Source organism: Bos indicus x Bos taurus, chromosome 5 (genome assembly GCF_003369695.1).
Source record: "Bos indicus x Bos taurus breed Angus x Brahman F1 hybrid chromosome 5, Bos_hybrid_MaternalHap_v2.0, whole genome shotgun sequence".
NCBI classification, from domain to species: Eukaryota; Metazoa; Chordata; class Mammalia; order Artiodactyla; family Bovidae; genus Bos; species Bos indicus x Bos taurus.
This window is the reverse complement of record NC_040080.1, coordinates 22,424,729-22,451,142: the sequence shown is the minus strand read 5'-3', so window position 1 is coordinate 22,451,142 and position 26,414 is coordinate 22,424,729. Positions and strand designations below refer to the sequence as shown.

Genomic DNA, 26,414 nt, shown 5'->3' with positions numbered 1-26,414 from the left:
TGTGACCCCATGGACTGTAGCCCTCCAGGCTCCTGTGTCCATGGGATTTCACAGGCAAGAATACTGGAGTGGGTTGCCATCCTTCTCCCGAGGATCTTCCTGACCCAAGGATTGAACCCAGGTGTCTTGCATTGCACTCAGATTCTTTACTACTGAACCACCAGGGAAGCCCAGACATAATACTTGTTTACAAAATAATTTATATAATCCAGTGCAAAAGACTTATTTTTATGAGTATAAAATATATTAGGTATAATGTCTCTCTACAGGGTGTTATGGAACATCTTTATGAGGAAAGGCATCCAAATGGCCTTTCCAAATGGTGGCCCAGGGAAGGTTAGTAAATGCTTCTTTGAGAAAATGAAGATGCAAATTTGGAAAATGGGCTGGAATGAGTTGCAATAGGGAAAACAGGGGAAAGAGGACTGACCAACAAGAACAGTCCAAGTGGAGAAAATGCTGTTATGAGGCTCAGAGGTACGAGGTTATGTCATACATTTGGGGGACTGCAGATAGTTTGGAATAAAGAGGAAGTGATCTCTAGTGTCTCCCTCTGTAAAGGGAAACTCCTTTCTCCCTAAAATGTCTGAGTTTCAGTGTAGGGGAAGAAAATAAAAGAGAATAACTCATTTTTATCCAGAAGGGTAAAGTAGTGAAGCATGCCATAATAGATAGCTCTGGCTTTCCCTTGAAGATGAAAATGTCTGATTAACTCATTCATTTATTTGTTCATCAAAGGTCTATTAAACTCTTGTTTTACATCAGGCTACATGCTGGATACTGGAGAGCCAGAAATTTGTTGTAAGACTAATTTGATAGCACTGCCTCTTTGGGATCCCATGGACTGTAGCCCGCCAGGCTCCTCTCTCCGTGGAATTCTCCAGGCAAGAATACTGGAGCGGGTTGCCATTACCTTCTCCAGGGGATCTTCCCAACCCAGGGATGGAACCTGCATCTCCTGCATTGGCAGGTGGATTCTTTATTTGAGCCACCAGGGAAGACCATAATTTGATAGTATTTTTTAAAATTGTTTTTTGCCTTAAACACCTACTATGGAACATACTTCACATACTAAAAAACCTCACTTGAAACAGTGTCAATTTCAGAAAAACAAATAGTGACAGCTTTGAGAGGAGAAGACGTTTTCAGCTTAGCAGAGGGCAGCACACAGTAGTGGACATAAGTAAACACAGCATTAAATAACAAGCACTTTTCTAAGCACTTGATATAAATTAACTTCTATGATCCTCACAGAAATCATATGCTTTTACTTACAGTTTATTTTAACCATAAACGTACTCTTTAAACAGTTGTCTTTCCACTCATTTATTTTACCAAGCACTAATCATTACACTAGCCCCCAAAATAACAAAGTTCTAGAAACCTCTAGAAGTAGAGATGAGGTCACTGAGATAGTTGAGGGTGACAGAAATAATCGTTTTCTGCCAAATACAAGTTTTTCAAACTGCCAAAGAATTGTCCAGAGAAGGGAGCCAAAAAAGGCAGATCAGGCAGTCGCTCCCCAGGCTGGCCATAAACTCGAGAGTCTCTTTGACCTCTGTCTACCAACATGAACAGCTACATCAGCCTAAAGGCAGGCTTGAAACAAGGTCAGACCATCTCAAGTGAACTTTGAAAAATAAACAGTACTAGAAACCAGAGAGTAAGCACATGCACCATTTATCATTTCACCTTCATGAGGTCAACAAGTATGTGGCACGCACTTTCCCTAAAGTGGCCAGCAGAGGTTGGGTGATGGTTTCTGTTGTAAGCATTTGAACAGAAGGTTATCACTTGTCTTCCTAGACTTCCTTGCATACTCACTGGACAACCTGAAAACATGGATGCCGGAGGCTATGCTCTACATCCTAGGAGCCGGAAACAGTCAAGGTCTCTCCTGATGCCTCTTAACTTGCAGGAGTAATGGCTTTTCAACCTTTGGTGCTCCATCGACCTTTTCCATTTGTGTTTTCTCCCGTAGTCTGTGCTGAGACCGATGTACACAAGACCAGAACCGGACCATGAGTATTCCAGGTTACAAATCCTCTGATGTTTCAGTCTACTTCTTCGTGTGGCATCCTAAGTATTTTCTCCTAGAAGGGGAAAAAGAGAAATAAATTTTTAGAATTCCAAATTTGATTCAGTATTGAAGTGAAAACATATGCCTGTTAACTCTGCTTTCTTATCCCAAGCCTGACCCGAGGCATGGAGACGTGTTAGAGTTGGGGGAGGGTTTGGAAAGGTGACTAGCATCCTTGGTATGAGCCTGAAAGGAAAACACCAGCTAAGGACTTACATTACACACTCAGGGTTGAGTATGGGAAGAGTCTAGATGGGAAGAGTCGTTGATGTTGTATTTAAATTCAAAAAGGTTGATGACTATGGAGTTTGCTAACCTCTCCTTTCAAGGTGCGGTAGAAGGGGTGAGGTTGCAGGACCACAGGATAGCTACATGAATAGTGCTTCAAGTGAGGCAAAAAGGGCCAAGGAATAAATGAAAATCAAATTGTGGCTTGTTTGGTATGCTTTGTGGATACAGTCACTATTCACTGATTTGACTAATTAATTATTGCTCTCCAGGGCTTCCTTGGTGGCTCAAATGATAAAGAATCTGCCTCCAATGTGAGAGACCTGTTTATCCTTGGGTCAGGAAGATCCCCTGGAGAAGAAAATGGCAACCCACGCTAGTATTCTTGCCTGGAGAATCCCATGGACAAATGAGCCTGGTGGGCTCCAAAGAGTCAAACATGACTAAGAAACTAACACACACATTGCTCTCCAAGTATTGGCTGAGCATCTGTGACTTATGTAAAGGTAATGGAAACCACGAGAGAGAAAGAAGGGAATGAAATACATAACCCTGCCTTCATAGGCTTGTGGTTCCATTGGGAAGATTTGGTGCACTCCTGTGTGACGTGGAATGCTGAGATATAATACTTAGGAACCCCAACGCTCCTGGAAATGGTATGCCTAGGAATAGCTTTTCTCCTTCCACACCACTACAGGGACACTCCAGAGAGCCACTGAAATCCCTGGGGCAATGGAAGGCTGGCCACCAGTGTCCCCTTATTCCTGTTCAGTAAAACTGAGCTCACATGTCAATCCACATCTTCTCCATATTCCCATAATCATATTGACTCATAAATATTTTTTCAGCAGCATCCTTTATTTTTTGCAACTCTGTCTCTGACTTTGGAAAAAATTAGTCCTTTTTTTTTTTTTTCCCCTTCCCTCTCCTAATTTCTAGCTTTGTGCTCCAAATTAAACCTAACTGTGGCCAAGACTTAAGATTAGGATTTATGATGACCTGGAAAAGTAAACTAATAATTTTGAATTGAAAATACATGTGATAAAGAACTAGGGCCACAAAATTCTAAAGCCTTTGGAAATTCACTTTATTATTTCTACCCCAAAAAATCCATCTGTTTTCTCTGACTGGAATTGTTTTTCTCTCTAGCACTAGCAGCCAAATTAAAAATTAATAGAACTTATTCTTTCTTTTTATTTGCTTATTAGAATTACAACCACTATTTTTAATGACAGATTTCATGAAATACAGTATAAAATTCTGCCTTTTAAGAATATATAATTCAGAGGCTCTTAGTGTATTCAGAGTTGTGCAACCACCAGCTCTACCTGATTTTAGAACACTTTCATTACTACAGAAAGAAACTGTGTCCATCAGCAGTCACACACCATTCTTTCTCCCCAAAGCCCTAGGAAGTCACTGCCTCTACCAATTTGTCTATTCTGGACATTTCATATAAATGGGATCACACAATTTATGGCCTTTTTGTCTGGCTTCTTTCACTGTGCATAATGTTTTCAAGGTTCATCCATCTGTCCATACTTAATTCCTTTTTATGGCTGAATATTACTCTACTGTATGGATATTTCACATTTGGTTTTTCCATTCGTTATTCATCATGGAAAAAGTTCTGTGTTGTTTCTACTTTGGGGCCTTTATAAATAATGAATACTGCTCTGAACATTCACGTACAAGCTTTTACATGAACGCTTGTTTTCTGTTTTCCTGGGTATAGACAGAGAGTGGAATTGGTAACCCTACATTTAACATTTTGAGGAACTGCCAAATTGTCTCCCAAAGAGGTCAGACCATTTTAGAATCCAGCCAGCAATGTATGAGGGTTCAAATTTCTCCACATCCTCACCAACACTTGTCTTTTTTGTTTTAGCCATGCTAGTGGGTGTGAAATGGTATCTCATTGTGGTTTTGATTTGCATTTTCCTAATGTTGAAACTCCAGTGCTTTGGCTACCTCATGCAAAGAGTTGACTCATTGGAAAAGACTCTGATGCTGGGAGGGATTGGGAGCAGGAGGAGAAGGGGATGACAGAGGATGAGATGGCTGGATGGCATCACTGACTCGATGGACGTGAGTCTGAGTGAACTCCGGGAGTTGGTGATGGACAGGGAGACCTGGCGTGCTGCGATTCATGGGGTTGCAAAGAGTCGGACACGACTGAGTGACTGAACTGAACTGAACTGAATGTTGAAATGAAGATGTCAAGCAAACATCTTTTCATGTGCTCATTGGCCATTTGTATATCTTCTTTGGAGAAATGTCTGTTTTTAAAAAATACTGATTCATTTGGCTGTGTCAGGTCTTAGCTGTGACACTGGGATCTTCACTGTGTCATGCACAGTCTTCTGTTGCAGTGCACTGACTCTCTAGTTGTGGCTCACGCGCTCCAGAGCACACAGGCGCAGTAGTCGTGGTGCACGGGCTTAGTTGCTCCACAGCATGTGGGGGCTTAGCTCCCTGACCGGAGATCGAACCCACATCCTCTGCATTGCAAGGTGGATTCTTAACCACCGGACCACGAGGGAAGTCCCGGAAATGTCTGTTCAAATTGATTGCCCATTTTAAAAATTGGTGGGGGGTGTTGTCCTTTTATTGTTGACTTGTAAGAATTTATTACGTATTCTGAATACAAGTCCCTTATCAGATATATAATTTGCAACTACTTTTTCCCATCCTGTGGGTTGTCTCTTTACCCTCTTGATGGTATCCTTTGAAGCAGAAATGTTTTTAATCTTGATGTAGTCCCTTTTATTTTTTCCTTTGTTGTTTGTACTTTGGTATAGAAACACTATTTTTCATAGAACACTTTTGGCATTTCAGTTACATTAGTTAACTAGATTTTGAGAACTGGCTTGTAAATCCAGTTGATACTTACAGTCCCTCTGGAAGAATATATTAAGAAGACCAACAATGATGGTAATTTCCTGTATATAATTGTAGTGCAAATATGAAGTGTTGTAAAGGCTCAGAGGCTGGTAAGCGTCCTGAGCTGGAGTACTCAGGAGGGGCTCTGGGGCTGGACTTGAGGGGGCCCTGGTCTTGATGGGCCTAAGAGCTGTTAAATCTGAAGTGATATTCAGGAATCTATCTTCCTCCATGAGTTAAGGCAGCTTGAATTTGGAGCACTGGCAATGGCACCCCACTCCAGTACTCTTGCCTGGAAAATCCCATGGACGGAGGAGCCTTGTAGGCTGCAGACCATGGGGTCGCTAAGAGTTGGAAATGACTGAGCGACTTCACTTTTACTTTTCACTTTCATGCACTGGAGAAGGAAATGGCAACCCACTCCAGTGTTCTTGCCTGGAGAATCCCAGGGACGGCAGTGCCTTGGTGGGCTGCCGTCTATGGGGTCACACAGAGTGGGACACAACTGAAGCAACAGCAGCAGCAAGAGCCTTGTTCAGATTAGCCACTTCCTGCTGCTGCAGTTACATCAGTCATGTCTGACTCTTTGCAATCCAATGGACTGTAGCCCACCTGGCTTTTCTGTCCTTGGAATTTTCCATGCAAGAATACTGGAGTGGGTTGCCATTTCCTTCCCCAGGGGATCTTCCTGACCCAGGGGTAGAACCTGCCTCTCCTGCACTGGCAGGCAGGTTCTTTTAGCACCACCTGGGAAGCTCAGATTAGCCACTTAAGGGCTATCGTATCTGGTGCGACAGTGGAAAATAGGAAAGAACAGAAGTTTGGGTAGTTTAATGGGCAGCAACTGGTGATTGTGGTGGGCACATCAGCGCCATAGGCATGATCAGCTATACTTCCCATCTGGTAGCCAAGAGACTAAGCCTGTTTGGAGGCCCTGGGGTCACGCTGGCCATGCCCAGAGCAGACTCAAGTCTTTTCCTGGCCTCTGGACCACCCTAGTAGAAAGAGGACTCATGATAGTAGTGCATGTCCTCCAGAAGGGCTGGAACAGACAAAAATGTCCTAGCCTGCTGAGGTTTAGAGCTCTGAGATAAAGCAGTTTGAAAAGGCTCCCCTTATGAGGCCATTTGAACAGGACAGTTTTAAGGAAGTCTCAGAGGAAAAGGGTAGGGGAAGGGCTGAGGAATCAGGGTAAAGATGTCTGTTTTGCCTGATAGCAGATAATTTAAAAATAGATGAAAATTAAACTGCTCTTCAGTTTGTATCAAAATGTCCCTGTCAGAATGTCTGGGTCCCAACAGCAATGACAAAATGTCATAAGCCCTGAACCTCTGTGTAAAGATTATTCCCACACCCCTGAGAGAATAAGGAACTTCTCCTAGTCTCACTGCCAGACTTCCGTTGCCTGTAAAATTTGTGAAAACAGAAATTGTATCTATCCAAACATTTTATATCTCAGCATCTCTTCATTTCCTGTTCTGTCTGACCAGTCCCTCTCCTCTCACTCACATACCCCACATACCCTTTGGAAGCTCAGTAAATATTTATTGATAATGAAGATAATAACTAAAAATATGTTCCCATTAATGGGGTAAATCTCTTGCCACTCAAGTATCCTAAACCCATGAGAACCGCTTCAAAGATGGGTTCCCTTCACTTAAAAAAAACAACCCCCAGAAAAAAACCTCTTTCCATGCTGTGCTCCCTGAGTTCTGGGAAGATTTCATTTTTAGATAGAATTCACTTACCCATCCACCATGCTGCTGGATCCAGGGCGAGAAATTCTCTTTCAGGTACTTGGTTCCAAAACCCAGCACCCTGTTCATGGGGTGGTTGTCGATGGTCGTGAGCTTGGCTATGACATCTATTGCAAGAGCAGCTTTAAAGCTCTGAGCTTTGACCTCTGATTCTCCCCTGGTGTCCACGCCCCTTAGGAACTGGTCTGTGATGGTCTTGACAACAGAATAGGATAACACATCCTGGAAGCAGGTCATCAAAACCTTGTCTTTCTTCAACTGTGTATGAGAGGAGAAACAGTATTTATCAGCCTTGGCCGGGGAGGCAGACTCTCCAGGTGGACACTGGGAGACTAAAACACCCAGTGGAAAACCCTGGATTCTAATCTCAAATGTGGGACCATATCCCACAGGACCAGACAGGCATGGACTTTCTCTGTGATTTCCTTCCATGGGAACCAATACAGACTGAACAGCCTGTTCTCAGGACATTCAACAAATGTTTCCTAGCGCTTACGACAGGTGGTACTGTGAATGATTAAGATGCGTCCTCACTCAAGGGGCTCAGAGTCCACTGACACTTGTGACCCAGTGAAAGGTGCTTTGTCAGAGGTTGTGTAATGGGCAGAATCCACAACCTGGAAATCACTGTTTTGGCTCAAACCCCTGCTCCATTTATTATTAGCTATGCAATCTTGGAGAAATTACTTAACTTCTCAGTTTCAGTTATGTCATCTCTAAACTGGGGCAACAGCCCCTATGAAAAAAGTGAAAGTGAAGTCACTCTGTTGTGGCTGACTCTCTGCAACCTGATGGACTGTAACCTGCCAGATTCCTCCATCCATGCGATTTTCCAGGCAAGAATACTAGAGTGGGTTGCCATTTCCTTCTCCAAGGGATCTTCTCAACCCAGGGATTGCACCTGGGTATCCCACACTGCAGGCAGACTCTTTACCATCTGAGCTACCAGGGAAACCCAGGGTAGTTTTGAAACACTTGGCTTTGTGCCCAACATGGAGGAAATGCTCTTGAAATGTTAGCATGTGTCCAGGATGCTGAAACCTTCATGAGTTACCTGAGTTCATGTGAAAAGAAAAACAAAACCTAATCCATTGATTCCCTTCCATTGTTCTACTCAATTGATTTTACCTTATACTCCTCTCTTGAACGTTGTATTTCTTAGCTTTCCTCCCTTTAGAGTATCATGGTCTTAGAAAAAGAACAATACTCCCTTGGCATTATTTTTTTTTTTTTTTGGCCACGCTGCATGGCATATGGGATCTCAGTTCCCTGACCAGGGATTGAACCCATGTCCCCTGCATTGGGAGCATGGAGTCTTAACAGCTAGACCACCAGAGAAGTCTCAGTGGACAGCCTTGAGAGCTACAAGGTTCATCCTTCAAACGGGGAGAAATGACTTGCCCCGTACTCCTGTCCATTGATGCTAGTTCTGGAGAAACACAGGGTCATCATATGCCCTGTTCTGTTTTCTGCTTCGTCTGCACCCCTGACCACCCTCTACTATGGCCCCAAAGCTCTCCTATTTCCTCCTCTTTTCTTTGGTCTGATACCTTGGTTTCCTCAATGTTTCTCATTCTGCACCATCGCATATTCCTCCCCCATCCTGGTCACCATCCTCTGGGACACCTCTGACAAAGGCATCGAGGAGCCACCAAGCACACTGGGGTGGACTGGGGTGGGTGGCTGGCTAGTTAGTGCTGTTAACCCCTCCTGCAGAGCTCCTCGGACCTGACTTCCTGCCCATGGATCCTTGCAAAACAAGAGAGTGTGTCCCCAGGCCAGCTCCCAATGGCCAGATGCAGGAGACCTCATAGCCATCTACGGGTAACACAGAGAGACGAGATGCCTTCAGAAGCCGTGATCACAGGGGGGCCTGTCCACCACCTCCTTACCTGAAGGTAACCCTTGCACGTTCCTGATGGGAATAACCAGTCTCAACTTCTAACTGGCCTGAAACCCAGCATTCTCCAGGTAACGCTAACCCGTCCCCTGGCCGAACTGTTGAGAGAGAACAGTCTGGCCATTCTAGGGGGAGATTTCAGACAACACTCCAGACTTGGAGCAGCTGTGGGACACAGATATTCAGGCTGCAGGGCAAATACAAGAATCTAAACTTCCCTGAGGATCAGTTACATGGGGAACTAGATTCATAATTCTATTCAGCGAATTTTAATTTATTGGTGACTTTTTTCCTTTCCAAAAATTCCGAGGAGGCTCCAGAAGGTTTACTTATGTTTTCCAAAGTGATTCATTTTTGAGACCCTGCCAGCATGAAGAGTTTTGACTCCAAGGGAAATAAAATTTAGGACTTAAGTGGAAACCAGAACTTTGAAAAAGGAGTACAACCATCAGTCCAGTTCCATTCCCCGGTACAGGGCGGGGACACAGAAAGAAAACCCATTAGTTCAAGACGCTCCCTACCTCTCTTTCCAACTGCTCCCCCGAATATTTCAGCAGCTCAACAATTCTGGCTATTATTTGGTCTTCTCCTTCTGTCAGGGGAAAATTACAGTTATTTCTTTCAAGAGAAAAAAATAATCTTGTATGTTTCCAGGGACAAGCTTGTAGCCTGGTTAGGGAGTGAGGAAGACCATGCACTTTGTAACTTAGAGCAAAGTAAATCTTACTTCACCTCTTCTGATGACACCCAAAGCATTCTGAACACCCTCTCCTCCATCCCCTTCTTTTCTCCCTTCTTTCCTCCCCTAGTCCCCCGATTCTCACCAGGAAACTCATCACTTTATTTGCTCTAAGAATGCTGTTGAAGACGCATAAGCTTATCTCTAATGATACTTAGAAGAAATGTTTTTTAACTTTTTATTTTGTATTGGGGTATCGCCGATTAACAACCTTGTAATTGTTTCAGGTGGAGAGTAAAGGAACTCAGTCATCCATATACATGTATCCATTCTCCCCTAAACTCCGCTATGTTCCAGGCTGCCATATAACATTGAGCAGAGTTCCCTGTGCTATACAGTAGGTCCTTGTTGGTTATCCATTTTAAATACAGCAGTGTGTACATGTCCCTCCTAAACTCCCTAACTATCCCTTCTCCCCGATACTTAGAAGAAATGTCTCTCAGGTCTTTAGGGTTTTCCTGAGCAGGTGGTCTTTTCCCATGTAGACATCATAAACCCCTATTTGATCATATTCATCCTTTGTGTTAACTGCTAGAAAACTCAGAGCCAAACTGTGGCCTCCTAAGAGGAAGGTACAGTCTTCCTGAATTTGGGGAATTAAAGTCATTCCTAAACCCACCTGTTTTCCTACAATTTTTTTTTAACATTATCTTTCAAATTGGACTTATCTAACTAAAACATGTACTTTGTATGCTGTGTCTTCACAACAGGGTAGAGTCTAAGTAAATACAATGAATAAGTTCTCCCACCCCAAAGGCTAACATGGCAGATGGAGACAGAGATGGCTCCAGTTGGTATGTGCTGTGTGTGTTGGAACAGGGAAGGTGGAGTCTGCTTTCCCTTGTCTCCAAACATGCTAACAGGGAAATAATATTAGGAAAACAGTCATTGCTATAGCGTTGAATCCAAACAGAGACAAGCCTGTTACTGAGGGAACAGCATGTTTTCCTTGGGGCATAGTCTCTGAAGTCATGAAGTCCTCATGTGTGTCCCAGAGGAGAAGGGGAGGAGAGGCCAGGAAAGTCATGCCACGAGGTCACGTGAAGGGCAATAAGGTAGGAAGCCTGAGACCCAAGTCGCCTGGTAGAAGGACTGGATGCTTCCGCCGCCCGTGTGTAGCTTGTATCTGACTCTGTTGCCTCTTTCTGGGAAAGTTGCTGCAGCAGCAATCCCAGTTTCTCACGTGCCTGGAAGACGGGGCCTGAGCTTTTGCTTGTTTGGTGTCGTCACTTTATGTGGCCCAGACACTCATGAGATAGCAGTAAAGTACGAACACTTTGGTTTCCCTTTTTTTTTGCTCTCTGGGGGTCCCTGCTCTCCCAGCTCCTCACTCTAAGCCCCTTTGGTAGTCTGTGGTCCTGGCAGCTCAGCAAGGGTGGACACACTTACCAGTCTGGTTCTGGGGTTGGAGGGCACCGCCATGACTGGAGAATCTTTTGCCTTGTAGCTCAAGGTGCTGCAAACTCAAGAGCCAGCTGGGCCCCTCATCGTCCACTGGGGTTTGAGAAAGAGAACCACAGGCTGGACAGTCATTAGTGAGGGAATGTCAGACTGAACTCCTCTTCCCGGGCACTTGGTCTTGTTTCTCTCAACTCTGGGCTTCCCTGGTAGCTCAGACCGTAAAGAATCGCCTGCCAATGCAGGGGATGCGGGTTCCATCCCTGGGTAGGGACGATCCCCTGGAGGAGGGCATGGCAACCCACTCCAGTATTCTTGCCTGGGAAACCCAATGGACACAGGAGCCTGGCAGAGTACAGTCCATGGAGTCACAAAGAGTTGGACACAACTGAATGACTAACACCTTCAGTTTCCCTTTCCCTCACATCTAGAATTTCTACAGGTCAGTTGGGGTCCACAGTCCTGGCTGTTGCTCCAGTTTGGGTGACAACCGACCCAGCCGGATCACTGCTTCTCAGGTCTGCTTCATGTTCGGCTCTAGGCTTGTGCCTGACAAGCCCCCTGCTTCTTCACGGGAGCCCAAGGCAATAGTGTAAACTCCCGGGTGGACGCTCCACCTACAGCCTGTGCACTAGCTTGAGCACACCGGGCCTTGGCCATGGCTAACCTGGTGAAATCTAATGCTGTATTCTCCCCCGCTGCCCCCCAACTGTGAGCAAGATTGAGCGCTCCCTTTGTACCTCCTCCTGCCCCTCAATAGGAGACTTTTCTTTGGACTTAGCAGTGAGCTTGGCATGCTGCTTCCCTCTGCTGGCGCTCTCCCCTTGGCTTGGGCTGGGTTCTCCAGCTAAAGGTCAGTGCCTCCAGTGTGTGGTTGTGGTGCCCTGAGTGCAGGTTAGCAGAGATTCCTAAGTGGCAGGGCCCTGAGCTGAATAAATGCATACGTGCTCATGGACCTCTGCTTGGCCAACACGCACCCTGGGGCAAATGCTCAGAAGGGAAGTTTACCTTTCTTGGTACTTTCAGCTCCAGACTGCCCTTGGGGACCCTGGAATACCAGAACCCCTTTGGACTTGAAGCCTCCTCCCTGGCTGTGGACCTCTTCTGGCGGCGGCCAGGAATAAACGATTTCAGCGACTCGGTTGGCAATGGAAACGACTCTGGGGTCCGCGGCTGAAAGAAGACAAAACGGTGCTGACAGGCCCTTCCCAGAACTTTGTCTGGCTCATTGGTATGCACGGTTGCCCGAAATGAAAACACCGGGCCTAGAGGGAAAGGAAATGGCCTGGGGCCGAGCAGGAGTGTGCGTTTGTGGGGGTGGTGGCATTCTTCAGAAAGCCTGGGCAGTTGCCTGGCAGAGGCTGGGATGGGGGAGGGGCACACAGGAATGATTGCCACCTTGAAACAATATCCCCTCTGCACCCTCTTTTGGAAGTCTTGCAAAATTAGGGTCCCCTTGCCCCTTTGCAACACAAAAGGCAGTGCTTAGTTCTTTGCTTGAGGGAACGCTCATTACGCTTTTATTTTTATTCTTTTTCGGGGCATGCTTTATATCTCGGAGAGCTGGCCCCTATGCACTTCGGAAGGCATTCAGCAGTGTGACAAGCCTTTGGGGGCTGGTCACTGAGGAGAGAGAAATATCACTTCTCTTGGGCCGTATTCCTGACTCAAGTCCATTATCAAGGAAACACGGACTCCCCTTGCTGGTATGGTCACGTGTCATCTTCCCCGCCTCCACTCCAGCTGGGAAACATGCAGAAAATGTGGATAGATAAACAAGGATGCATAAAATCTAACCCATGACCCTCAAGAATTTACAATCCGAGAAAAGACTTATGTCAAGCGTTTGCGCGTGTAACTGGAGAATAAGGCATCTGGGGACATGAAGGTTTAAACGGCTCTGGCCCCTGAACGTCATGGCCTGTGAAGGATAAGTCGACTTGGCCCCTGGTGGAGGACAGGGTTAGGGTAGGAGGGCAGGCAGTATTGCTGAGTTATTTGGGAGTAAAATTTCATTGTTAATCTGTCACTACGTTCTTAACACGTAGAAGCTTGTACAAGCTCTGCCTTTGATATGGAGCAGTCGTATCATGTAATGTTTAAGAACAACAGTATTTAATTCATAAGACTTGTTGACAGTAACAGGTTTGGGCCAGAAGGTCAGCGTGCTCAGAGGAACTCCCAGACTTTGTCAATCAGGATAGATGAGCAAGGCAAGGTGTGGGTGTCATGTGAAGAGCTGGGTGTGACCTCCTGAGGAGCTGCCAGGTGATGTCTGGTTCTCTTTTCCCAGATTCTCCCATCACCCTCCTGGGTGTTCACTGACAGGCCACTGATGCTCTGTCCACAATGCCTTCCTATTAAAAAGAAGGCATAATGGCTTCCTTAAAAAGCCACATTTATCATGGTGCTCCATTGGGTTCAAAAACAGATCAGCAGTGGATTAGAGAGAGAACTGGAGAGGTCAAGGAGTGGAGGATCAGTGCTTTTCCTTTCCGTTTAACAATAATCCTACCAAAAATACTTTTCCACTTTTAAATCACCTTACTGCAACCCAACCAGCCTCCTCGTGAATGCCAGCCACCCATGCAAGGAGGTGGCAAGAGGCTGGATTCCCAAACCAGTGGGAGCCTTCCCTTGTGTCCACGGGAGCTGGAAAAGGAAAGCTTGCACGCCTTGCCTCTCTAACCTTGTGTGGTTGGTTGGGTGATCAGCATGTTCTTTTCCATGGAAGAGTCACACTCTGCCCACCTTGCCCTCAAAGGAGGCAGATGAAGGCCCTCATGGCTGTCCCTTTCCATCTCCCAGTCTCCACCACGTGGTCACGAGACCAGCAGAGGACACAGAGGTGGTCCCCAAGCTGACTAACCTGTGTATCTGTTTCTATGGATTGGAGGAATGCAGACAAAATATGTGCAGGAAAATCTATAAGCAAACACATTTTGAAACTCAAATGAATTAATCTGGTTAACATTCCCATTCTAGGGACTTCCCTGACAGTCCAGTGGTTAAGATTCTGTGCTTCCACCACAGGAGGTTCTGGTTCAATCCCTGGTCAGGGAACTATAAGATCCCACAGGCCTTGCAGTATGGCAAAAAAATAAAAAAGAAAAAGAAAATTTCCATTCTAATATCTTTTTTTCCCCCAAGATTTCCTTCTGGTCAGAGTTGGTCTGATCTGATAGGCAAGGAAATGTTGGATGGGGGTGGAGAGAAAATGGAAAGGCTGCCCTTCCTTTGGAGTTTATTCTGGGGGCTCATTGTGCAGTTAAGGAGAGCAGGAGAGTGGGGAAGGCATTTGGCTTGAGGTTTTTCTTTGAAAGAGAAAGGACAGGGCATTTGGGAGAGAATTCCATATAGGGAAGTCTGCTATTTCCTACCTAGTATCCCTTTTCTTTATCTTCCTTAGTAACAGACCCCTGAAATGTCAGGGGAAGCTGACAGAACTACATTTCTCAGCCTCTTTTGCAATAAGGTGTACGCACTGAGATGTAAGAAGTTGGCTACTGTTTTAAGAAAGCTTGCTAAAGAGAGCTGAATTATCTAGAAAGAAGATAACCTTTGTCCTTCTCCTTGCCTCCTCTTTCTCCCTGCTTAGAATGTAGACGTGATGGCTGGAATCTGAGCAGCCATCTTGGGGTTGAAGGTGACATTGAGGTTGGAAGCCACTAGCTAAGGGACAACAGAAAGGAATCCTTAAAGACTGGGGAACTGGCAGATCAAGCCTGAACTGCCTAACTGTGGTTTTCTTTTATAGGAGAGAAAAATAATCTCTATGTCAGTGAAGTTACAGCAGATCACAGCTGTGGAGAAAAAAGAGACTCACAGAAAAACTGGGTTGGTGTTTCTCAAATTGGTATTGCCATTCGTTTTTCTACATCCCAAGGCCTGTCCCTACTAGACCTTGGTCTTGGGACATAATCTCATAGTTCTTAGCCCAGCCTGGTGTCTGAAATGGCAGCACAAGCTACATTGTGACCTTTAGTTAAAAGAACCCAGGGGACACCAACTACTGAGTTCTGATTTACATGTGGCAAAAGAGAAAGGGAGGGCAAGTCCCTCTTGGGTCACACCCAGCATAGAACCAGCTAACCACCCACATAATTACCTAAACAAGAAAGCAAAAAGAGAGAAAGGGGAGAGGGAGATCAACTTAAGCGAATTATTAAAGCTAAGCCTCCTTAGGAGATAACCATTTCCACTTTTGTAGGAACATCTATAGGTCTACACAGAGATCTGGAAATTGAGAAAATAAGCAAAGGTCCAATGACCCTTCAGTAATCTTGAAATACAGAACGTTGTTTTCCTCAGGAAAGCCAGAAAGTTAAAGTCTGTAAAATCTTCTGTTTCCTGCAAACTTCAAAGAATGGGACAAGCAGAAAAACCTATTTATGTGCCTCTAAACTGTTCTATGTATGGATGTGAGAGTTGGACTATAAAGAAAGCTGAGCGCCAAAGAATTGATACTTTTGAACTGTGGTGCTGGAGAAGACTCTTGAGAGTCCCTTGGACTGCAAGGAGATCAAACCAGTTCATTCTGAAGGAGATCAGCCCTGGGATTTCTTTGGAAGGAATGATGCTAAAGCTGAAACTCCAGTACTTTGGCCACCTCATGCGAAGAGCTGACTCATTGGAAAAGACTCTGATGCTGGGAGGGATTGGGGGCAGGAGGAGAAGGGGACGACAGAGGATGAGATGGCTGGATGGCATCACTGACTCGATGGATGTGAGTCTGAGTAAACTCCAGGAGTTGGTGATGGACAGGGAGGCCTGGCATGCTGCGATTCATGGGGTTGCAAAGGGTCGGACAGGACTGAGCGACTGAACTGAACTGAAACTGTTCTATGGGGCTTCCCACGTGGCTCAGTGGTAAAGAATATGCCTGCCAATGCAAGCAACACAAGAGACCCGGGTACGATCCCTGGGTTGGGGAGATCCCCTGGAGTGTAGGAAATGGCAACCCACTCCAGTATCCCTGCCGAGAAAAATCCCATGGATAGAGAAGCCTGGCAGGCTACCGTCCGTGGAATCACAACAACACACACACAGGCAAGCAAGCCAAACTGTTCTGTCTGCTGTGGACCTCAGATCCCACCCCCAGCAGAAGAACCCCTGGAGGGAGGAGGATTTCCTCAGATAATCCCAACCTTAAATTCGCCTCCCTAAAGTTTACAAGTCTAATGGGAAATGGAAGTTTCCTTGATCGCAGCGAGTGCTCTAAAGCTGTCATTGTGTGTGCTGATTCTCCAACAAGCCTGACAGTCACAACATTTAAAACTTGAGACATTACTGCCACCTGTTGACTAATTATTGACACAGGCCAAACAGCCCAGCAGGAGAGCAGGTTTCTTTTAAAATCTGGGCATCAGGCAGAAGATATGGTTGGAGGGGAAGATGTTTATGCCTAGGTCTGTGGATGGAGGGCAACACTGTTAAAGCCTTGCATGAAAATGTTCTGTTCAATACAATGTGTTTTGTCCCGCTGAAAGAAGATTTTGTCAAAATGCTTCTTGGTTTTTTGAGTGGCTTGAACTTTGAAATCACTTTTGTATATGGCTATCTGATCTTTCCATCCACCTTCAAGAAGCCAATTTACAGATGGAAATGCAGAGGCTCAGAGATGGGAGTTGACGTCCCTCAGGAAGGACAGCCTGAGCCGATCTGGGGATCTTCCCTTTGTATTGGTCTCTGGCACAGAGGATTAGGAATTTGGGCAGCAAGCTTAGCTATAGATGGTGGAGCCAGAAAACCAGTCCTGTCACCCACTGCCACGAAACTTTTCCTTTCTGCTCAGTCTTAAGGAAAGTAGGACAATTAGGATTGAGAATTGGGCTTCCCTGGTGGCTCAGTGGAATTGGAGAAGACTCTTGAGAGTCCCTTGGACTGCAAGGAGATCAAACCAGTCAATCCTAAAGGAAATCAACCCTGAATATTCATTGGAAACGATGTTGAAGCTGAAACTTTAATAATTTGGCCACCTGATGCAAAGAGCCAGCTTATTGGAAAAGACCTTGATGCTGGGAGAGATTGAAGGCAAAAGCAAAAGAGAGCAGCAGAGGATGAGATGATTAGATAGCATCACTGATCAGTTCAGTTCAGTTGCTCGTCATGTCTGACTCTTTGTGACCCCATGGACTGTAGCACTCCAGGCTTCCCTGTCTATAACCAACTCCCAGAGCATGTTCAAACTCATGTCCATCGAGTCGGTGATGGACATTGTCACCAACTTGATGGACATGAATTTGAGCATGCTCTGAGAGTTGGTTATAGACAGGGAAGCCTCGAGTGCTACAGTCCATGGGGTTGCAAAGAGTCAGACATGACTTAGTGACTGAACAACCAGAGTGGTAAAGAATATGCCTGCTAATGCAGGAGACACAGATTTGATCCCTGATCTGGGAAGATCCCATGTGCCGTGGAACAACTGAGCCCATGCACCACAAGTATTGAGCCTGTGCTCTAGAGCCCATGTGCTACAACTACTGAAGCTTGTGAGCCCCAGAGCCTGTGCTCTGCAACAGGAGAAATCACGGCAATGAGAAGCCTACAGACCCCAACTAGGGAGTAGCCCCTAGTCTCCAAAACTAGAGAAAAGCCTGCACAGAAATGAAGACCCAGCACAGCCAAAAATAAAAAGTAAATAAAATTAAAAAACAACAACAACAAAACAATTGAGTATTAATAGGTTGGGAAGCTGAGGTTCAAAGAGTTCCCTACCTCAGGGTGGGAGGAGGTGAACCCCCAGGCATACAAAGAAGGGAAAGAAGTGGCTGTGGGAGAGAAAGTGCAGCTGGTCCCCCAAAGCTTACCTTTGTGCTCTAAGCGCTGGTCCATGCTGGAGCGGGACCTTGGCCATTTCGGACTCCGAGGACGGGCCTGAGGTACCCCCGACCTTTGTGCCTGGGCACAGATTTCCGGAGGCGAGCTCTGTGAGTCTTCCTCCTTCTCTGCTACCCCGAAGAGGGTCCTCCAGGATGATTTTTTCTTGGTGAGGTTTATGGCCTTCTCGCTGGACTGAGAATGTCTGCAGGGCCACGGCCCCTGCGTCCATGCCTCACTCACTGGCCAGCGCTCTGGCCCTTTCTGGGACAGACTCCTTGTTCTCAGGTGCTTCGGTGAGAGGATGGCAGAGGTGTTCTGGAAGACGTGGTGTTTGACATAGAACTCCAGGATTTTGAACTCCAAGCTGTCTGAGTCCTCATCATCCAGGGGGATCTCTTCCAGGTCACAGGGGCTGGCAGTGCACATGGTGGGGCTGCAATGACAAAATCACACGTGTCCTTCCACCTGGGAGCTACCTACTCTTGGTAGGAAAGGGGAGACGGGGTGAAAGTCAGTAAGCATTTACTGAGCACCTATTCTCTTTGTGGTGTCGGAGAAGACTCTTGAGAGTCCTTTGGACTGCAAGGAGATCAAACTAGTAAATCCTAAAGAAAATCAACCCTGAATATTCACTGGAAGGACTGATGCTGAAACTGAATCTCCAGTACTTTGGCCACCTGATTCGAAGAGCTTGACTGACTGGAAAACACCCTGATGCTGGGAAAGATTGAGGGCGGGAGGAGAAGGGGGTGACAGACAATGAGATGGTTGGATGGCACCACTGACTTGATGGACATGAGTTTGAGCAAGCTCAGGCAGATGGTGAAGGACGGGGAAGCCTGGCTTTCTGCAGTCCGTGGAGTCACAAAGAGTCGGACACGACTGAGCGACTGAACAAATTCTGTTTGTGCTGGGAGGCAGCGGGTAGCCAGAGATGGAAAAGCCAGGGTTCTTTCTGCAAGTTCAGATTTGCAGAGATGAGGAGATGTGTACGTAGATAACTCCAGACCGAGAGAGTGAGCTAGGAGCTTGAACAAAGATACTGGAGCAAACATAGGAGGTGGGGGAAGAACAGAGAGCTGCAAATAGAGGCAAGTGCAGGCTCCTTGTGACTGGATTCTGGGGCTTAGAACAATCTGGGCACAGAGCAGACCATAGGTGAATTTAGGTTGTTTCCCTGGGCCCTGCAACCGGACCCTCAGGCCTGGCCCCACCCACCAGTAAGTGGGCACTAGCTCCAGGATGTGATTTCACCCACCAATGGGAAGGCAACAGTCCCAGGGACTCCTGAACCCTAACTCAATCCTCTAGTTAACTCATCAGTAACCACGGGTCTCCCTGGGGTTCCAGAGTCAGACACCTTGTGACCTGACCCTGCCAACCAGCTGCTGGCAGCCTTAGCACAAGGTAGGGCCTGCCATCCAACTGGGTCGGGGGCCAACCAAGCCTACCAGACTGCCCATGGTAGCCAGCCCACCATAGCAGAAGGGCACATGCAACCACACAGGGAGCACTTGGTGATGAGAAGGGAGTGAATTCTGGGAGGCAGAGAACTTTTCCTTCAAAAAAGCCACTTCTCTAAGATCAGGAAATGTAACCAACCTACTGGCTACATGGAAATAAGAACAAGTTAGGCAAAATGATGCAACAGAGGAACATGTTTCAAACAAAGGAATGAGATAAAGCCTCAGGAGAAGGACTGCGTGATGTGGAGATAGGCAATCTACTCAAGAAAGAGTTCAGGGTAGGGATCATAAAGATGATGCAAGAAGTGGGGAGGAGAATGAATGGAGAGTGAGAAGTTAGAGGCTTTTAACAAAGAGTGAGAAAATAAAAGAACAACCAGAGATGAAGAATACAAAACTGAAATGAAAAATACACTGGAAGGAGCTGACAGTAGACCAGATGATACAGAGGAATGGATTAGTGAGCTGGAAGACAGACTAGTGGCAATCATTAATGCTGAACAGAAAAAAAAAAGAATGAAAAGAAATAAGAGCTTAAGAGATCTCTGGGACAGCATAAAGCACACAAATATTTGCATTTTAGGGATCCAGAAGGAGAAGAGAGTGAGAAAGGGGCTGAGAACATATTTGAAGGCATAATACCTGAAAACTTCCCTACCCAAAACAAACAACCCAATTAAAAAATGGGGAGAAGACCTGAAGAGACAGTTTTTCAAAGAAGAAATACAGATGGCCAATGGGTACAGGAAAAGAGACAACATTGTTAATAATCATAGTTGCCTACATTCATCTTATTAATTATTGAAAATAACAGCTAATTCTATTATTACTTTTGCATCTAGTAGCTGAATTGTTCTATAAAGAAGAATTTTACCTAATCAGTTGTTTGGTTACTTCTTTATTCAAGTATTTTCTATCATAGTTATACTTTGTTATTAATTTCTAACTTGGGCTTCCCTGGTGGCTCAGATGGTTAAGAATCTGCCTGCAATGCTGGAGACCCAGGTTTGATCCCTGGGCTGGGAAGATCCCCTGGAGAAGGAAATGGCAACCCACTCTAATGGTGAGAAAGTATGACCTGTATGCGATGCAGTTTTTGAACTCTGTTGAATGTTGCTTGATGGTCTATTGTATGGTCAGTTCTCAAAAACACTTCATGTGTGCTTGATCAGAATATGTGTGCTCCAGTTGTTAGGTACATTGCTAAATGTGATTATAAAATAAAACTTATTAGTTATATCAAAAGTATCATTAATCATCAGAGAAATGCAAATCAAAACCACAATGAGATATGACCTTTCACCTGTCAGAGTGGCTCTCACCAAAAAGTCTACAAATAGCAAACATTGACAAGGATATCAAGAAAAGAGAACTCCCATACACCGCTGGTGAGAATGTAAATTGGTGTGTCCACTGCAGAAAACAGTATGGCTGTTTCTCAAAAATATACAAGTACCATATGACCCAGCAATCTCATTTCTGTGTACCTATCCGAAAAAAACCAAAAACACTAATTCAAAAAGACACACACGGCACAATGTTCATAGCAACAATATTTACAATTGTCAATATATGTAACAACCTAAGTGTCCATCAACAGATGAATGGGTAAAAAGATGTGGTATGTATGTGTACACACCCACTCCACACAGTGAGATACTATCATAAGCTATCAAAAAGAATGAAATTTGCAACAGCATGGAGAGTAAGTGAAATAAGCCAGACAGAGAAAGACAAATACTGTATGATATCATTTATATGTAGACTCTTAAAAAGTGCAACAAACTAATACGTATAACAATAAAGGAACAGATTCACAAGTACAGAGAAGAAACTAGTGGTTACCAGTTGGGAAGGGAAAAGGTGAAGGGGTAAGAGACCGGTAGGGGACTAAGAGGTACAGACTGTTGGGTATAAAAAAATAAGCTACAAGGATACATTGTACAGCACAGGGAAAGTAGCCACTACTTTATAATAACTGTAAATAGAGTATAACCTTTAAAAATTGTGAATAATTGTTATACATCTGAAGCTTATATAATATTGTATATCAACTATACCTTAATAAAAAATTGTTCCTAAACCTATAAAACATGGGTATGTGGACAGAAAAAAAAAAACTGGCACATGTGAATCACTTAAAATAGTGCATAAAAGTGAAAGTGTTAGTCGTTCAGTGGGGTCCAGCTCCTTGTGACCCCATGGACTACAGCCCGCCAGGGTCCTCTGTCCACTGAATTCTCCAGGCAAGAATACTGGAGTGGGTAGCCATTCCCTTCTCCAGGGGATCTTCCCAACCCAGGGATTGAACCCAGATCTCCTGCACTGCAAGGCAGATTCTTTACTGTCTGAGACAACAGGGAAGCCTATATATGACTATAGGAAACTATATATATATAGTGTGTGTGTGTGTATGTGTGTAAAGCATACATACCATAAGCTATGAAGCCTGGAACTTGGCTGGCTTTCCCAGCACCTAACATAATGCCTGATACATGGTAACTTCTTGATAAATATTTGAAGAATGAAAGAAAAATGATACAGTGCTGCCAGATAAAATATGAGACATCTAGGAGAAGGCGATGGCACCCCACTCCAGTACTCTTGCCTGGAAAATCCCATGGACGGAGGAGCCTGGTAGGCTGCAGTCCACGGGGTTGCTAAGAGTCAGACACGACTGAACGACTTCACTTTCACTTTTCACTTTCATGCATTGGAGAAGGAAATGGCAACCCATTCCAGTGTTCTTGCCTGGAGAATCCCAGGGACGGCGGAGCCTGGTGGGCTGCCGTCTATGAGGTCGCACAGAGTCGGACACGACTGAAGCGACTTAGCAGCAGCAGTCAAATCTGAATGTCAGGTAAACAACAAATAATTTTTTAGTAGTCCCAAATATTGTGTGGAAAATACTTACACTAAGCATGTCTGCTGTTTATCAGAAATTCATACCTAACAGGGCCTCTTGTATTTTTGTGCAAATCTGGCAATTCTGTGATTAACAAGTGCTGTTTATAAAAATTGAGATCTGAGATTGTTGGAAGCAAGTAAAGTGGACCCAGGTGGAGACTGAGCGACCTGAGTCTCACCAGAGAAAGAGTGGTTAAAAAGTGAGAGGAGAGTGTGACCTATGGTTCCAGATGCAGGGAAGTGACTCGGTGTAGAAGGGGCTGGAGGGCAGCGCTGGAAGGCCCCAGGAGAGCATATATGTGGGTTTTAATTTGGACCTTCCTTTTGAGTTGGGCAGCTCTGGATGCCTTAGGCAGGACATACACCTGGGTCCTCTAGGAAGCAAGGCCTTAAATTTGCAGCCAGCATACTATGCTCGGGAGAAACCAGGTAAATTAAACAAAAAACCAAACCCAAACCTTTCTAAAGTACTGTGAAGACTTCAACATTGTGTGTGGGTGTGTGTGTGTGTGGAGTAGCGTTGCTGTTGGAGAGAGAAAGGGCCCGACTTCTTTGAGAAACCAGAGTTTGCTAACTATTGATTCAGGAGCAACATCTGAAAAGAGGGGAAAACCTGAGGTCAAGGTGGAGAACACAGCCCTTCCACTTGGTGAAAGAAGAGGATTTTGTGGTTTTCCAGGTTAGAAAGCATTTGAGTGCTTGGCCCAACCTAGAGGCCAGGCCAAGGGCCAGAGAAGCAGAGGGCCCAGCAGCCCCCAGGAGTGGAGGGTAGTCAGGCTGGGCAATTGCCTGCAGCTGTGTTGAAGTATCAGCTAAAACACGTTGGATGCGCTTAACAAGCATAGGGTATTTTTCCTATTAATCTGCGTTGGGAATGAAGGGAGAGCTGTTAAATGGATAGTGAAGTCTTATTTTAAAGCAAAGGATTGAGTTTCTTTATCACAAATTGCAGCCCTTCTGCTTTTTGCTGTTCCTATTTAAAGTCAAGCTTCTCCTAATGGAAACGTACAGATGAGTTTTATACATAACACTGATGGAAATGAAGCCCTGGGTGGGGCCCCAGAATGTAAGTTCAGAGCCTGGAGTGGAAATTATGAATAGCTCCAGAATAACAAGCTCTCTGTGAGGCTTGTTATGATTCAGTGACTCAGTGGCCCTACCCTTTTGACCCAGTCTTCCTTATATACCCTCTTCCTTATCTACAGCAAACTCTGGCAGACCTACTCCCCAAAGCTAGGTTACACGGCATCTTTTCCTAGTCTCTCTTCTTTCTTGGAGACTTGCTTCTCCTCCCCTCCACCCCCTACAACCCCCAAAGTGGTCGAAGTCCTCCGGGTCCCCAGTGGTGGCTCGTCCCCTGGGAGCACCGCAGAGCTGCAGCTGACCTCCAGGATCACAGGATACGCTGTAGGGATTTTCCTAGCTCTGGATTTGTTGGTCAAGCTTAGATTTTGCTTCTCTTCCTGTCGCAGGTCGTGGAGCAAACAGCCTTCACGCGTGCTCCGTGATTCCTGTGCACAGAGGCTGTGACCCAGAAAGCTGGACAGAACTCTGCCCTGGCCTTTCCCGGGTGTGAGGGACATGGAACACCCTTTGGCCCAACAGACTCAGCCGCAGAGCTGGCTTCATCACTCTGGACACACAGGCAAGGCCTGAGTGTAAGACGGGGGCGGTGGGGGAGGGGAGGACACTCATCCCAGAGGGACCTACGCAGACCAGCTGATGAGCTGGGTTTTGTCTGGTTGTCTCACGCCTCTCCTTTCGCACTCTCTGCCCTCTCACAGGCCTCCCCTCCGCTTTCTTCCCTGAACGTCAGACCTTCTGGGATCCTTATCTCTCCCCCACTTGTCATTTCTGAGTAGGACGTGGTCTTTAATCCTAAGGGTGAAATGAGGTAAAATGTCTTACCGTCCTACAATAGAAGCTAAACTGAGAGAACCTCAGGTCTCATGAATTAAACACAGACTCAGGCTCTGATTATAGAACAGAGCGGGCAGGGAACTCAGGAGGGAGTCTTTCAAAGGGGAGGGGGAATTCCCATTTCACCTGAGCGGGGTGCTGAAGGAAGGCTCTAAGAGGACTAGATCTTGTGCCCAGAGATGCTCTGGGCTCAAAGCCAGGGACTCCTGTCCTCAGCCCATTTGTGCCCTGGAGGAGGGCCCTAGTATTTCCATGGGCTTCTGTCATGCTGTCACAACCTCAGTGAGACAGGTCTGCATACTATTAAAAATGATTCAGCCAGTTATATTTTCTTAACTCCCCCAGCCATTCTGGAGCAAAGGAGAAATGAAAGGGAAACCTAAATGTCTCTCTTTGCCTTTCCTGAAACCCCCTAATAAACTGTACACTTAGCTTTTAGTTTTAGATTCTTACTTTTGCTTCCTGAGACTTACAGGATCAGAACTCCTAAACAAACGCAGTAAGCATTAGGTTTACCAGCCCCCAGTTAGAGCGCCTAATGAACACATCCAGGACTGTAGTTGCCCCCGCCTCCTCCCCCATGTCCTGCTGGGAAGGCTGAATCTCTCCTGGTGTTACCTGGGCTTCAAGCTGTCAGTGGTTGCTCCTGCTTCGAGTCAGGTGGCTGTAAGGATATTTCTATACCCGAGTCTCTCTCCACGAAACTTAAGAGGAAACTGTGGCCTAGTCTTCTTGGCTCCTGATTTCAGAAGGCCCTTGTGACCTAAGACGCCACCGGAGTGTAGCGTGTTCAGGTTGGGACTGAGGCTGGAGGGAGGCTTAGGAAGGGAGTCACTTCCTTGTTAAGCCCTGCCCGCAGCTATTTAACTGAAGGAGGGACTGACCTTTGCCCAAGTAATTTGACTCTAGGAGTTCTGCATCTTCATTAAGGACTCTCACTGCCCTTTAGGACGGGGACAATTATGTGGATGCCCTCCCCCCATAGGACTTTACTTTTCCTTTGATCAGTTTCAATCAAGTTGAATCAACTGTGTGGGTGCTCACTTGTGTCCATCTCTTTACGACTCCATGGACTGTAGCCCGCCAGGACTCCTTGTCCATGGAATTCTCCAGGCAAGAATCCTGGAGTGGGTTGCCATTTCCTCTTCCAGGGGATCTTCCCGACCCAGGGGTTGAACCCGAGTTTCTTGAGTCTCCTGCATTGGCAGGCCGTTCGTTACCAACTACGCCACCTGGGAAGCCTTCATCAGTTAAGCAAATATTTACTGATCACCTCTGTGGCAGATATGGTCACATGTGTTTATTCTTCACGGCAAGAAGGAGGTGTTAGGGTTACCATTTTATATACTAGGAAACTGAGGCTCAGAGAGCTAAGGTATCTTGCTGGTGGTCCCCCATCAGCTGAGTTGAAATCCAAAGCTAGGTCTTTTTGGCTTTACACCATAGCATAGATTGTATTCAAATAGGACCACTGCAAACACTTCCAAAATGGAATCCAACACCAGCCATAGTGAAAGCCACAAACGCTGATAAAGGCCACGTGCCACAGTTTAGGGATAGAATTTCCTATGTAAAAGAAAAAAGAAACATATGATTTTGTGCTCTATCCAGATTCTTGACTGAAATCCATGAGCACTGGCTAGTCAAAATGTAAAGATGAAGGAAGCGTGCACAGTTATGGGAAAGTCCTTTGGTGATTTGAAGTTAATTTTAACCAGCAAACTCATATTATTGTCCATAATGTATACCAGTCTAGTCAACTTGAGAGATGTTAAAGAAATATTGACTTTTTTTTTTTTTAAATAACTTGGTCTTTTTTTGGGGAAGAAAAGATATGTTCATTCAAAATAATTTAAGAATCAACAAATGCTTGTAATCAATAAGTAAATCACATAGTAGGGATGACAGTTGTTATTGGAGTTCAGAGCTACATAACTTAAGGACACTGGTGACAGAAACCGTTTAGAGGTCTTACGAGGTAAGTATGAACACAAGGAAGTATGAACACCGGGAGTCAGGCTCACTGAAGACAGAGAATGTTCATTAATCATTCAGCTTTGTGGCTCCCACCTCCAACACACTAGCACAAAGTAGATGGGGCTCAATACATGTTATATATTAATAGACGAAGCAACAGAGAAGGCAATGGCACCCCACTCTAGTACTCCTGGCTGGAAAATCCCATGGATGGAGGAGCCTGTTAGGCTGCAGTCCATGGGGTCGCTAAGAGTCGGACACGACTGAGGGACTTCACTTTCACTTTTCACTTTCCTGCATTGGAGAAGGAAATGGCAACCCACTCCAGCGTTCTTGC

The 26,414-nt window shown here is 45.6% G+C and overlaps 1 protein-coding gene across 2 annotated transcripts; it reads right to left on the bottom strand.

Annotated features, from left to right (window-relative positions):
• Positions 1-1,260: 1,260 nt before the first annotated feature.
• BCL2L14 (BCL2 like 14) lies at positions 1,261-24,921 on the bottom strand. Of its 2 annotated transcripts, none has more exons than XM_027541362.1 (7): positions 24,719-24,921; positions 17,795-18,240; positions 11,994-12,158; positions 10,977-11,108; positions 9,370-9,440; positions 6,940-7,206; positions 1,261-2,093 (listed from the first exon to the last, which is right to left on the bottom strand). In XM_027541362.1, exons 2-7 carry the CDS (start codon positions 18,231-18,233, stop codon positions 2,055-2,057), a joined length of 1,113 nt encoding a protein of 370 aa, XP_027397163.1. In that variant the 5' UTR covers positions 18,234-18,240; positions 24,719-24,921; the 3' UTR covers positions 1,261-2,054. The 2 variants fall into 2 exon arrangements, with proteins under 2 accessions (XP_027397163.1, XP_027397164.1); XM_027541363.1 differs by having other exon boundaries at positions 10,977-11,081.
• Between the last annotated feature and the right edge of the window lie 1,493 nt (positions 24,922-26,414).